Below are 14,976 nucleotides of genomic sequence, written 5' to 3'. Positions count from 1 at the left end.
CCGCCATATCTTCTTCATCTCTATTTATTGAACTCGCTTGCAATCTCATTGAAACGAATCAACATTGTCCAACTCACACTCAAAAAAATTGAGAAACATGGAGTCAAATGATACATCCCTTACCTAAGCGTCCTTTGATGCAGTTATGTCACATAATAAGGGGGAAAGAAGCACCCAAACTTGAACTCACCATACCATAAATCCTTCCAAAACAAACACTCCTTCCATGGACAAAGAGAAGGCCTCAGGCCTTTGTTGAGGGTAGACAAATTTTGGATATTGTATTGGTAGTTGATGAAGTGGTAGATGAAAAAAGAGTATGGGAGAAGTGGGGATTGTCTCTTAAGATTGTTTTTAAAAAGTTTATGATCATGTGGATTGTGAGTTTTTCTACATCATGCTTTAGAAAAAAAAAAAAAAAGGTTTTAGATAGAGATGGAAATCTTAGATTTGTGGATGTTTATCATGTGTAAGTTCCATAGTACTAATAAATGGATGCACTAAAAAATGGATTAAGGCCTCAAGGGGTTTGAGATAGAATGATCTGCTCTTTTCATTTCTCTTCACCATTATGGCAAATGTGTTGAGTATATTAATGTAGAGAGGAAAGTAGTGTGGTACCTTTAAGGGATTCTTAGTAGGTAAAGTAGAACAAGGGTGACTCATCTACAGTTTGTAGATGGCACTATATTCTTCTTAAGAGTCTGTTCAAATGAGTTTTTTTTTATAGGAAACGATAACGGAATATATTGATAAAAAGAATGTACAATTAGAAGGATGAGAAATCCTCCCACCAAAGAAAAACAAGACTACAAGTAATCAAATATAAGAAATACAACGAGAAAAAAACAAACGGTCTATTTACACACCGCTAACCAATCAAGTTGTACCACGTTAAGAGGTATCCCCTTAAAAACCTTAGAACAAAAAGCTCATAGAGAAGCCAAAAAACGAATAGAATCCCAAAGATACCCTGAATTCCTTACTTTATCCTCAAAAATCCTTGCATTCCTTTCCCGCCACACCACCCACATTAACGCGATGCACGCGTCTTGCCATAAAACAACCCCTCTCTTAGAAGATCTGAAACCATTAAAATTAGTAAAAAACATGTCAGAGATGCTCCTTGGGGAAACCCAATCCATCTTTGCTAACTGAAATAATCTGTGCCACAACCCCTTGGTCAAAGAGCAATGGAGGAAAAGGTGATCTACTGTTTCTCCATGCTTCATGCACAACTTACATATGTCGGGACTAAGTGCTTTGTGGGGTCTTCTCAATTGTAGCAAGTCATTAGTATTAACCTTCTTGTGCACCATCAACCAGACAAAGGACTTGACTTTGAAAGGGACTTGAGAATTCCAGACAAACTTAGTAGGGAACACTGGAGGCGACTCAGAATATTGGGATAAGGCCAGAAAGAAAGATTTGACTGTGAAAAGACCTGAAGTAGATAAGGACCATGATCTCTTATCTGGAACCGAAGGAGATATGTGTAGAGTCTGTTCAAATGAGTTATGAAGTCTCATTTTGTTGGTGTTTGGGTATGTTTCAGGATTAAGAATAAATGTAGATAAGAGTACCCTATTAGGCATTAATGTGAATGTAAGGTTTTTTATTGAAGATAAATCTTGATTTGGCTACCACTTTAGAATGTAAGATTTATTATTGGCCTTTATTTTAACCAAGTTTCCTTTAGGAGGGAACCCTAGAGTTGTCTCTTTTTGGGATCTAATTATGGAAAGAGTTTCTTGATGGTTAGATGGTTGGAAGAAAGATCACTTGTTTTTTTTTTTTTTTGATAAGTAAAGAAAATTCATTTATAAAGAGACGCCAAAGGAGCGACTCAAGGAATACAACCTATGCAAAGTATACAAACCTATACCCCCACCACCAAGAAAGGCCAAAGACACATAAAGACCCAACCCAAAAGGCCCAAAAACCTTACAATGATCCCAACCAATCTATAAAATTCACCAAAGTTTGAGGGCATTCTATTATAAACAGCTTTGCCTCAGACCAAAGTGAGCATAAAAAGGAGTATTTCAATCTCTGTATTGATATTTCATCATCCTTAAAAGCTAATCGATTTATCGCCTTCCAAACCGTCCAAAAAATATGCAAGGAAGCCGCTCTCCACACTTTCCTGTGTTTCTTGCCAACAGGAGAAGTTTGCCAACTAAGCAAAGTCTCTCTAACTGAATACGGCATCACCCAAGACACCCCAAACAAAGAGAAAAGCAACTCCCATAAGACCCTTGTCTTTGAGCAGTGGAGAAGCAGATGATCTATGGTCTCCTCCTTTTCAATACACATGAAACATCTATTCGCCAATGACCATCCTCTTTTCTGAACAAGATCTAGGGTTAGCGCCTTACCCCATGCGGCCTCCCACGCAAAAAAACTGATTTTGGGCTGTACCCACACCTTCCAAATACAGCTAGATGGAAAAGAAATAGGGCAATCTGCCTCTAGAGCAAGGTATAGAGACTTGGCCGAGAAAATGCCGCTCTTTGTTTCAGTCCAAACAGCCTTGTCATCTACGTCTCCAAGGACTCTCTTCCCATGAAGACACCCCAAAAATAATTCCGCCTCCTCCACCTCCCAATCATTTAGGGATCTTGAAAAACACGGGTTCCAACCCCCCCTACCCCCCTGCACCAAGGGATCCCAAACATCCGCCACCCAAACATCCTTTTCAATCGATAAGGCATAGAGGGAAGGAAACGACTCACACAGAGGGGCATCCCCACACCATCTATCCCTCCAAAACCTCACCCTCCTTCCATTGCCAACAGTAAAAGAAATCCGCGCACCCACCAAATCCCAATCCATCCTTATTCCTTTCCAAAGCCCCACGCCATGCGCCTCTCTCACTTCCCGAGTGCACCAACCCCCTCTATCTTCCCCATACTTCCCTCTAATTACTTGATTCCACAAAGCCTCTCTCTCGTTTGCAAAACGCCAATTCCATTTAGATAGGAGTACCTTATTGAGAATGGAAAGGCATTTGATCCCTAAACCCCCTTTTTTCTTGCTTGCGCACACCACCTTCCATCTTACTAGATGTGGTTTTCGCTCCAAACTGCCACCGCCCCAAAGAAAATCCCTTTGGATTTGCTCTAGTCTTCTTCTAACTGAACTTGGTAATCTCAGAACAGACATATAGTATATGGAAAGATTAGACAAAGTACTTCGGATCAAGGTTGCTCTTCCTCCCTTAGATAAGTATTGTCTCTTCCACATAGTCAATCTTTTGCGGAACCGCTCTTCCACTCCATCCCACACTGCCACTGACTTAAACGGAGCACCCAAAGGAAGACCCAAGTAAGTGGACGGGAGGCTACCCACTTTACATCCAAAGTCCAAGGCAAGATCATCAATATCCACTACCCTCCCTACTGGAATGAGTTCACTCTTGTCTAAATTAATTCTCATCCCCGAAGCGGCCTCAAACCACATTAGCAGCCAACTTAGGTAAGTCAGCTGATCTTGGGAGGCTTGGCAAAACACCAAAGTGTCATCAGCAAACAACAAGTGTGAAATCTGAATCCCACCTTCATTCCTTCCCTTCACCTGACAGTCCGAAATATAACCATTTTCCACAGCCCTTTTAATGAACGAGCTGAATACCTCCATGGCAATCACAAAGAGATAAGGCGAGAGAAGATCACCTTGCCTTAAACCCCTTGAACTTTGGAAAAAACCCTTAGGCATTCCATTAATCAACACAGAGAAGCTTGCAGTGGATATACACCACTTGATCCACCCTAACCATTTCTCCCCAAAACCCATTCTCTGCATTACTGTAAGAAGAAAGGACCAATCCACATTGTCATATGCCTTCTCTATATCAAGTTTGCACAAGATCCATTTTCATTGTTCTTTAGAATCGAGTCGATGGCTTCATTAGCTATTAGCACCGCGTCTAGAATTTGTCTCCCCTCCACAAAAGCCCCTTGAGCTTTGGAGACCACCTTTCCAACCGCTCTTTTGAGTCTATTGGCTAAAACCTTAGCCAACCACTTGTATAGGCTTCCCACTAAGCTTATGGCCTGAAATCCCTCAAATCCTCAGCCCCCATTTTTTTTGGGATTAAGACCAAAAAAGTTGTATTTAGCCTTTTAACGAATTTACCATGTTCATGAAACTCCCTAAAGAATCTCATCACGTCTTCCTTCACAAAATCCCACGCAAACTGCCAAAAAGACATTGTAAATCCATCAGGACCCGGGGCTTTGTCCCCACTACAACCTACTAGCGCACCGTGTACCTCTTCTTCCGTGAACGACACCTCTAAAGCATCAGCATCCAGGTTTTGTAGCTGTTCACACTGCAGTCCGGCCAAAGAAGGGCGCCATTCCCCCGGATTGGACAGCAGAGTTCTAAAGGCATTTACTATCCCTTCACTAATCCCATTCTCCTCCGACTTCCAAGCACCATTAATTCTTATTCCTTCCATGTTGTTTCTTATCCTGTGAGCATTTGCCATCCTGTGGAAGAAACTCGTATTTCTGTCCCCTTCTTTCAACCACACTTCCCTAGATTTTTGTCTCCACGTAATCTCTTCTAAAAGAACCCATTTTTTGTATTCTTCCCTCGCCTCTCTTCTAGCCTCCATCTCTTCCAACGTCAATCGGTTTGTCTTCTCCTTTTCATCCCAGAATTGCATCTGATCCAAAGCAACATTTTTCCTATTCTCCACCCTTCCAAAGACGTCTCTGTTCCACTCCTTCAGTTTAGTCTTCACCACCTTTAGTTTTTCAGCCAGAACAAAGCTTGCAGCACCATTAAAGTTAGCCCCCTCCCACCAGGCTTTCAATAAATCCTTAAACCCCTCCACCTTAAGCCACATGTTCTCAAATCTGAAGGGGGAAGGTCCATTTCTCAAGCCCCCTCCTTCTAACAGGATTGGAAAATGGTCTGACACTGGTCTCGGTAGAACGCTTTGCCTTGCATGGCTAAACCGGCAATCCCACCCCTCATTGACCAGGAATCTATCTAGTCTTGAAAGGGTCTGGTTGTTCACCCCTCCACTCCAAGTGAAAGGACCCCCAAACAGAGGCAAGTCCTTTAAATGTAATTCTTCTATTACATCTGCGAATCTTCTCATATCTGAATTAAAACTCCCTCCTCTACTGCGCTCATCAGGACTTAGGATAGCATTAAAATCCCCAGCAACACACCACGGCCCATTCCAAAGGCCGTAGATGGCCCCCAGCTCATTCCAGAGACTTTCCCTATCTCTCCTCTTAGTCGGACCATAAACCCCTGTGAAGGTCCACGTAAAGCCATCCTCACAATTTTTAAAATGGCAGGAAATTGAACATTCTCCCTTTTCTAGCTCGATCATCTCCAGCACCCTATTATCCCAAAACACCACTATGCCGCCCGCTGATCCCCTTGAGTCCACAGTTTCCTAATCTAAGAACCTTCCCACCCCTATGCTCTGAATAATCCCTCTTGTCATCTCCTGTATTTTTGTTTCCTGCAGACAAACCAAGTCCACCTTATTCTTCTTAATCAAGGCTTTAATCACCTTTCTCTTGTCATTGTTATTTGCCCCTCTGACATTCCAATATAGAATTCGGATCTTCATTTAATTTTGGAAGAACTGCCCCCCCCCCCCCCCTTCTCCTCCAATATAATTCACGGTCCATTCCAACTTCCTCAATTCCCTTTCGAATTTGGAGGATTCCATTTTTCTCTTTTTCCTACCAGCCACGTTCCCCTTCTTCCCCTTCTGAAGTTTTCTTTCTTTCATTCTTTTGAGCAAAAACAGGATCTCTCCTTCAAAGCCCTCCGTCGGCATCCCGAGGCATCGGCTGAACCTAGCCAAGCAACTGGACTGCCAACACTGCTCACCCACTTCGTTTCTCTCTTCCATAATTTCCTGATTATCCCATCCCGTCACTTTCTCTACCTCCTTTCCAACAGTCCCGAGAGCCATCCCCGGCGACCCTAGGACCTCTTCCTCCCTTCCATCCGCCATAATCATTCTTAGAGGGTCCATGTCTATTCCCCCAGAATCACTGCCCCCAACTGAATCGACAATCATCCCGTCCCACCCAGAACGAGAAGAAGAAGAATAGAGAACCCTCTCCCCAAACGAAAAAACATCCCGAGAACAAGAAGATGTGTACCTGGCCGCCTCCTCCTTTAGAACTTCGTCGGTAAGCTCTTTGATGTTAAAACCCGGAGAGGACGAGCCCTGTAGGACGCCGATCAAGACCCCGTCTGGCCACCCATATGCCTCCTCCCGACAATCCTCGCGAGCCCTAGCACCAGCGGAAATTAAAGGATAAGAGATAGAGTGCTCGGTCCCAGCTGAGCCCTTATGTGGAGCCAACTGGGGGCGGCCCATCTCTTTTGCAGGAATAATTGGTAGTGGGCCTAAATGGGGCGGCCCACATACCTCAAGTCGTCTCTCCTCAGCTGGCCCCTTCTGGGCTTTTGGCTTGGTCAATTTTATAGGTGGGCCTAAGTGATCCAGCCCACTAACTTCTTTGATGGCCACCGGGTTCTCCTCACTGGGCCTCCTCTCCACTTCTGATTCCAGGACCCAGCCCGACCTACCATTTGCTTTAACTGCAAGCCCATCTTTTGGCAGACTCTCCCCACCATCCTTCTGCCTCTCTGCCACTGCCCCTCTTGTCTGTGTCATGTCCTTAGGTGGTAGAATAACCCTAGTCCAGTCATGCATGCCCCACATTCCTTCTTATTTTTTGTTTTATTTTAAGCGTCCAACTAAAGAGCTCGATAGGATTAAGAGATAATAGAGAGACTTTTTGTGGTGAGACATTAGGGAAAGAAAGAAAGATCATCTTATAGGTTGGGATTAGATATGTAATATAAAGAATGAAATGGGTGGGTTTGGTTGGGAAGATGGCCTTGAAAAATAGAGCTCTTAGGTAAATAGTTGCAAAGGTTCCCTAGGAAGTGCAATGCTTTATGGCACAAGATCATTTTGAGTATCCATGAACCACACACTAATGGATGGGATATCAATATTGTTGTCATAAGGTCTCATCGATGTCCTTAGAAGGCTATTACACAAATTTTCCCTATCATTTTTCATCTCACTCATTATTTTAAGGGTGATGGTAATAAATTAGGTTTTGAAAAGATATTTGGCAAAGCGACTAATCTTTTTGTGTCCAATTTCAAAACTTTATAGTATGGTGAGGTCAAGATATTCTTGTGATTCTTCAGTTTTGGTTGAATCCCTTCCCTCTTTGTCTTTAAATTTCAATTTTCGACACCAACTTTCTAACCAAAAAATTAGGAACTTACTCTCCTTCATTGACAGTAATTTATGCATATTTATCATCCACTTTCCTGGATACAAGAGTTCTTTGACACTCTCTGGTCCATTCTCCAACAGTTCATTCTTTAAAGTCATTTCTGTTTCTGCTAACTTGATATCCTTTCCTCCTACAAACTTCAATTAGAAGTCTAAAGCCTCACTCAAAGTCAAGGCTTTTGCATGGCTAGTGGCAAATATGAAGGTTAATAGTAATGACTTTCTATACAAGAGGAGATCTCATAAAGATCTTAGGCCAAAATGGTGTATCATGCGTAGAAGTGGAGAATTTATGGAACATCTTTTTTGCATTGCTCTACAGCACTAATATTATGACATAAGTAGTTTAGACTTGTTGGGATTGACTATGTTCTACCTAGGAGTGTGGTGGAAATGTTGATCATTGCTTATCAGGGTTTTAGAGGTCTTCCTAGAGGGAAGTAACTATGGGGATACTGCTAGTCTCGCGTAAATTTAGATTATATAGCAAAGAGGGGAATACAAGGAACTTTTAGGACAAATGGAGAACTTTGGGGACACTATGAGATTTAATCTATTTCTCCTCTCTTCTTTGGGCATCATCTTGTGCACCATTTGTGGGCACCCCTTTGAGCATTATACTACCAGACCGGAACCTAGTAAGTAGATCTACTAGGTTGTTTAAGGAGATACTCCTTACATGGATGCCTCCTCTAATGGACAACATCAAGTTGAAATTTATTGGGTGCTCCTCCCAAAACAATTGGGAATTGAAGGAACACTTATGGACCATCATGGAACATTAGTAAAAGCATTATCTAAGAATGTTAGAGTTGGTCTAGCCATCAAGGCAAAAATATTAGCCTTGCTGGAAAATCTAAAGGTTACTAAAGTTGGGGGATTATCCAACCTTCTACTAGAGAGAGGATTCTACGATAGTTCAATCTTGGGTAAATAAGAAGAAAAGCTCATAGACGTTTGTTCTCTCTTGGAGGTTTGGTGGATGGCTGCAATATTACTCTAGGAGTTGGGGTGTTCATTCTATTGGATTCCTTAGGCAGCTATGTAGTAGATATGTTAGAAAAATGGGAAGCTAATCAATTGATTTCTTCTATAAGGGATTTTCTACCCCGCTAAGCTTTTGAGTTCATATTTGTAACCACTTTTAGATGTGCATTTTGATTGACACACAGAGCATTTCTATCACTTTTTATTTGAGCTATACAATGGTTGTTGGAGGGATTTTTTATATTACTCTAAGAGTTGGGGTGTTTATTCTATTGGATTCCTTAGGCAGCTATGTAGTGGATTTGTTAGCAAAATGGCAAGCTAATCAATTGATTTCTTCTGTAAGGGATTTTCTACCCCCCTAAGCTTTTAAGTTCATATTTGTAACCACTTTTAGATGTGAATTTTGATTCATATATAGAGCATATAGTTTTTTATCGCTTTTTATTTAAGTTATGCAATGGTTGTTGGGGGGTGAAGGATCTCTCATCCTTCTTTGTATTTACTTATATATTTTTTGGACGGTTTGGAAGACGAGAAATAGATTGGCCTTCAATGATGATGTGTTTTCGATCCAGAGACTCAAATACTCTTTTCTATTTTCCCTTTGGTCAGATGCAAAGTTGTTTATAGTTGATAGCCCTCTAACTTTAGTTAGTTTTGTTGATTGATTGGGCTCCAATTAAGGTTGTTTTTTTTACCTACCTAGGTGTTTGTTTACTTTTACCTTTTTGGCCAATTTGGCGGTGGGTGTATAGGTATTGTACACCATGAGCCGCTCTTTTGGCATCTCTTTTTTAATAGATCTTTTTTCTTTACCCATCAATATCTATCAAAATCCTGTGCAAAAAAATGTAATAACTACTTCCTAAATTCAAAATAATTATACAGAGAATCAGCCTTTATAAATTCATGAATCAATGTCATAATAAAGATGTAACCTTAAACGATAGAATATGATATTTGACACTTGCTTGGTTTATGGTGAAAGAAGGATCCAATCAAAGAAATATAAACTACAATGGCACCAACAGTATCAAGATGTTGTGACCATCTGCATACAATAAAGTTCAAAGGCTGCTGAGAATCAATTGCCTCTTTAACTACTTCCTAAATTCAAAATACTCATACAGATACATCAGCCTTTATAAATTGCATGAAGCAATATCATGATTAAGATGTAACCTTATAGAATAGAATATGATATTCGACATTTGCATGATTTATGGTGAAAGAAGGATCCAATTAAAGAAATATAAACTACAATGGCACCAAACAGTATCATGATGTTGTGACCATCTGCTTACAATAAAGTTCAATGACTGCTGAGAATCAATTGCCTCTATAAATGGAGCCATCTCCCATCCTGAAACAGAAAGAAAGCAGTAATTAACTGAATTATAGAGCCTAAACTAAACTATACACAATACTTATAGAAACCATTGATGTAAACAAGAATATAAAATTACAACAAAGGATGATAGATCCTAGTTAAGTAATAGAGAAGAAAGCAAAGCCACATTTAATAAGTAATAACTATACACTACAATACATTTACCACATCCTATCGCTCTAGATAATTTCACAAAGAAAGGATCAATAGACATAAAATAGAGCCTCATGTAATCTGTGAGGGGGAGAAAGGAAGAGAGAAGGCAATGATTACTCACTTAATTAGACCATAAAAGTTCTACAAAGTATAAATACATAATCTTTTCAATTATTAGAGGAAAAAAAGTTTAATATACAGTTATTCAATCCCTAGAATTACTCCACAATCTACTCCCTACCAAATATACAGAAGACATTTTTTATTTTTATTTTTATCAGAAACGAAGAAGATTATATTAATAAAAGAACAAATACAGGGGAGAAAAAAAGAGACAAAAGAAAGAGAAAAAACCAAGGGAAGCATGAGAGGTCCTTCCTACACAAATACCAAGGAAAAACACCCAACAAAAACTCTAAAAACAAAGAAACCCCATCAATCTTCAAACTCTTGAAACGCAAGCCCCAATCCAATTGAGTTGTAGAATGCTTAGAGGAACTCCTCTAAAAGCTTCAATACAAGAAGCCCATAGAGAAGAATAAAACCGGATCAAATCCCAAACCATCTCTTCCGTTCTCCCTTTATCCTCAAAGATCCTATTATTTCTTTCTTGCCACACCATCCAAATATACAGAAGACATTAACTAAACCATATTCTATGAATCTAGACAATTCTAATGTAGCTCTCCCAAACACTTCCCCTCAAGCTAGTGTATAGATGTCATGCATTCTCAGCTGCTAACCATAGATTCAAATGTGATTATTGAGAATTATTTTGTGAAGATATCTGCAAACTATTGCTTGGTTGTCACAAAAGGTGTAGAAATTCGTCCACTCTCAATTTTTTCTTTGATTAAATGTCTATCCACCTCAACATGTTTGGTATAGTCATGTTGAATTGAATAATGTGCAATATTATTTGCAACTTTGTTATCATAATAAATCTTCATCAGTTCTTTAGGCTCCAATTTAAAGTCTTTGAGTTTAAACTCTTTGAGTAGTCCTTTAATCCACAAGATTTCACATATTTCTTGAGCCATAGCCCAAAATTTAGCTTCAACACTAGATCTTGTCATAACCATTTGTTTCTTGCTTCTCCATATAGCAAGATTGCCTCCTACAAAGGTGCCATATCTTGTTGTTGATCTTCTATTCACAAAAGAGTCAGCCCAATCTATGTTTATATATGCTTCTATTTGAAGATGGTCATTTTAAGTAGCCTTTAAATACTTTAAGATTCTTTGAAGTGCTTCCATGTGACATTCCAATGTTCAGTGCATAAATTGGCTTAACATACTGCATAGGCTATGTCTAGCCTTGTATGGGATAAGTAAATCGGTTTTCCAACCAGCGTCTGGTACATCTTTTCTCAACGGAATTTCATTCTGTAAATGGACCCTAATAAAGTTAATTTTCACAACAGAGGCAAATGTTTCTTAATAGTCAACGTCCTTAGCTACTAACCTAGCCTTATGTCTCTTAATAGATCCATCAACCCTATATTTTATAGTGAACACCCACTTATAATACTCGTGTTTCTTTCCCCTTGTAATTTAACTACTTTCCACGCTTCATCTTTATGTAAAGCTCTTATCTCCACAAATATTGCTTTCCTTCTAGTTTAAATCTTTTATAGCCTCTTGTACATTTTTTGGAATAAACTCAAAAGATAACTTAGTGGTGAAAGCTTTATGTGGAAAATCCTATCATTGACAAATCTTTTTCCTATATTTTAGATCTAGATTTTATGGGATGAGAATGAAAATTTTATTAGGATTTTATATGTCTCTCTGTCTATTTTCTAGGTTTCAGTTGTTTACATTTTTACCATTTGCAACTAGTCTATAAAAAGGGTTCATCCATATATTGAGATATATATATATATGAGAAAAGTTAGGTTTTCTCAAAGGTACCATTTTTCATGGTATCAAAGCTCACGGTTCCCCACTGGAATCACTAAGTGTTCAGCCTTCATTGCTGAACTTCCTTTGTTATATTATTTCCAGGTTGAGACGTATTCCTGCTCTGTCCTTCTGAGAAGTCAATAAAGCCATGTCTAGAGAGACACCCAAGCTGCAAATGGAGAAGACATTGTAATCAATGCTTCAGCCTCCAACAAACAGTTTTGACAACTTGACCTAATCAGTCACGACCCATAAACTCAATGGGCAAAATTTTCTTCATTGGTCTCAATCTGTAAAACTATATATTTGAGGGAAAGGGAAGATCAGGTAATTGACCAGATTGACAAAGGCTCCCTTAGAAGATGATCCCAAGTTCCAAACATGGGATTATGAGAATTTCATGATCTCATGACTAATTAACTCAATGGAACCAGAGAATCAAACATATATGTTTTTACCAACAGCAAAACAGGTGTTGGATGCTATAGTGGAGACATATTCAGATATGGAGAATTCAGCCCAAGTGTTTGAGATCATAAATAAGATTCAAGAGCTTAAACAAGGTAATGATGGTGTTACAAAACAAAATAACACCTTGAAGGGACTCTGGAAGAGCTGGATATGTTTTACGACCTTGAATGGACTTGTGTTACTAATAGTACCCATTATGTTAAAATTCTTGAGAGGGATTGAGTCTTCAAGTTTCTGGCCGGTTTGAACAAAGAACTTGATGAAGTTCACAAATGCATACCAGGCAAAGACCCCCTGCCATCTGTTCAAGTTGTATTCTCAGAAGTTCATAGAGAGAAAAGCAGGAGACAAATCATGATGGGGACTCCTACCACACCTAATATTGCAGAAGATTCTACACTTGTAACAACATTCGAAGCCACTACTAATGCTACCCAAAGAAACCAGAAATAGGGGGATGAAAAAGGGAAAGTCTGGTGTGACTTCTGCAATAAACTAAGACACACAAGGGAGACTTGTTGGAAGCTACTGGAAAAACAGCAAACTGGAAGAGCAACCAACCACCAGATAAGGCTAATGATCAAGGATTCTAATCTGAGCAACAACCTATCTCCACCTTAGGAGGAGCCAAAATGCCTCTGTTCAGTAAGGAACAAGTAGAGCAACTATTTGAACTTCTAAAGCAGATCCAGAGCCCCACTTCTACCCCTTCAGCCTCTTGTTAGTTGGCTCAAAAAGGTAATTTTTTAAAGTACTGTCAGCTTCTTTTGATCATAAGGCTTCTTGGATCATGATTCAGGTGCAACTGATCATACGACCAGCCTTTCACATTTATTCTTATCCTACACACCATGTCCTGGAAATGCTAAAATCAAAGCAGCTGATGGGTCACTTTCTTCTATAGTAGGAAAAGGGACAATCACAATTTCAGATTCCTTGGTGTTAAAGTTTGTCCTTCATGTCCCAAATTTGTCTTGTAACTTGTTATCTATTAGCAAACTCACAAAGGATCTGCAATGGATCATTAAATTCTTCCCTTCTCATTGTAAATTTCATGACTTGGCTTCCGGGATGACGATTGGCAGTGCTAGGAACAAGATAGACTCTTTTACTTCGAAGATGATATTACATTGAATAGACAAGCTCAAAAGACAGCAACTAGTGATACTTTTTCTGCTCATAGTGAAATAATGTTATGGCATTATAGACTCGGGCACCCAAGTTTTCCTTATTTGCAAAAACTTTTCCCTCCATTATTCAAGAATAAAAATTTCTCTTCATTTCAATGGAAAATTTGTCAACTTGCTAAGAATCATCATTCTATTTTTCCGTTTTGTCCCTACAAAAACCTTTTACTCTTATACACAGTGACATTTGGGGCCCTTCTAAAGTGACTAACTCGTTCGTGACCTATATTCCATGTTTAAGAAAAGATAAGGTCAAAGTTGCCAATGACTCTTTTATTCCCATTCATGGAAGGGTTCGATTTCTTTGTCTTCTTCTTTGACGCTACCATTTCTCCTCATGTTCTAAATATTGCTTGTAATTTGTTGTCCATTAGTAAGGTTATAAAAGAGCTAAACTATAATGTAACTTTCTTTCCCACTGAATGTGTGTTTTAGGATCTAGCTATGGGGAAGAGGATTGATAGTGCTGAAGAGAGAGAAGGGTTGTATTACTTGCATCTTGAAGTGTACAGAAGTGCCCAAGTTCATGTTATTGGGGTACTCAAGAATAAAGTGAAGGAAATTTAGCAGTTGTACTATCGGTTAGGACTTCCCAACTATGTTTTTATTATAGGCAATTAATATATACATTAATGACACCTAACAAAAAGCACACTTAAGTATACTGACTGCAAATCTCTATTGTAAATAAAATACTAAAGCTTAAATACGTGGTAACTGTGGCTAAGAAAAACTAGAGATAAAGTTAGCATGACTTTGTAGTATTCTAAATTGTCTTCCTTTGAGATAAATTCTAATGTGTTTATTTGTTTTTAGATTAAAAGGATTAATTATTTGCTAAAGTGATTGAAACCCTAAATTAAATAAATAAGGAGAAATTTCCTGAAATATTCATGAAATAAATCAAACCAAGAAAAATGTCTCAAAGAGTTTCACAACCCATTGTCAAATCCTTAGAGAGAGAAAGAGCATTATAAAATTTAGGGTTTAGGAGCAAAGTCAATCCATGACCAAATTGAATCCTAAGGCCAATATTACATCTGGAACTTAGATTTTTACTATTAAAACACAGATCTCTTAATCCAATTAAATATAATGATTAATTTTGATTTTTCAGTTTTATTCAATCAAAAGCCTATATCCATCTTTGTAGATTCGACCCTTACATTCGTTAACAGTATGATCAAATTATAGTAACTAATGATCAAGGTTTTCCTATGAATCACTAGTATCTTGATAAGAATCCTCTATAATTCATCTAAGAAGAACTAATATAAAGGATCTATTTCTAACAATCTAAACTTGAAAACATAATCAAACCATTCAATACATTTTCGTTTCTTGCTACTACTCCTTTGGATTCTTCACCTTTGTGTTAGCATCTTTGGATCAATCAAGTTAACCAAACATGGTGGCAGATTTCTCCTCACAACCTATGTTTGGTTGCTAAGAAAATAAAATAGAAAGATTAAAAAAGAAAAGAAAAGAAAAGAAAACCTAAAACATTATTAAAGACTTTCAATAGGTGAGATCAATCTCCCTCTCTCTATTCTTTCCTCCTCTCCTAAAAAAAAA

General features: G+C 38.7%; 1 protein-coding gene across 2 annotated transcripts in view; it reads right to left on the bottom strand.

The window, feature by feature from the left end:
* Positions 1–14,976, bottom strand: part of LOC117917239 (tetratricopeptide repeat protein 27 homolog) — a 63,747-nt gene that overhangs the window by 30,187 nt on the left and 18,584 nt on the right. For both annotated transcript variants that reach the window (XM_034833443.1, XM_034833444.1), the window contains exon 6: positions 9,598–9,656. In XM_034833443.1, the coding sequence (XP_034689334.1) occupies positions 9,598–9,656 (59 nt within the window). The remainder of the gene's footprint in view (positions 1–9,597; positions 9,657–14,976) is intronic.

Source organism: Vitis riparia, chromosome 7 (assembly GCF_004353265.1).
Source record: "Vitis riparia cultivar Riparia Gloire de Montpellier isolate 1030 chromosome 7, EGFV_Vit.rip_1.0, whole genome shotgun sequence".
NCBI lineage: Eukaryota > Viridiplantae > Streptophyta > Magnoliopsida > Vitales > Vitaceae > Vitis > Vitis riparia.
Note: the sequence above shows the minus strand (reverse complement) of the source record. Positions and strands in the feature narration are given on the sequence as shown.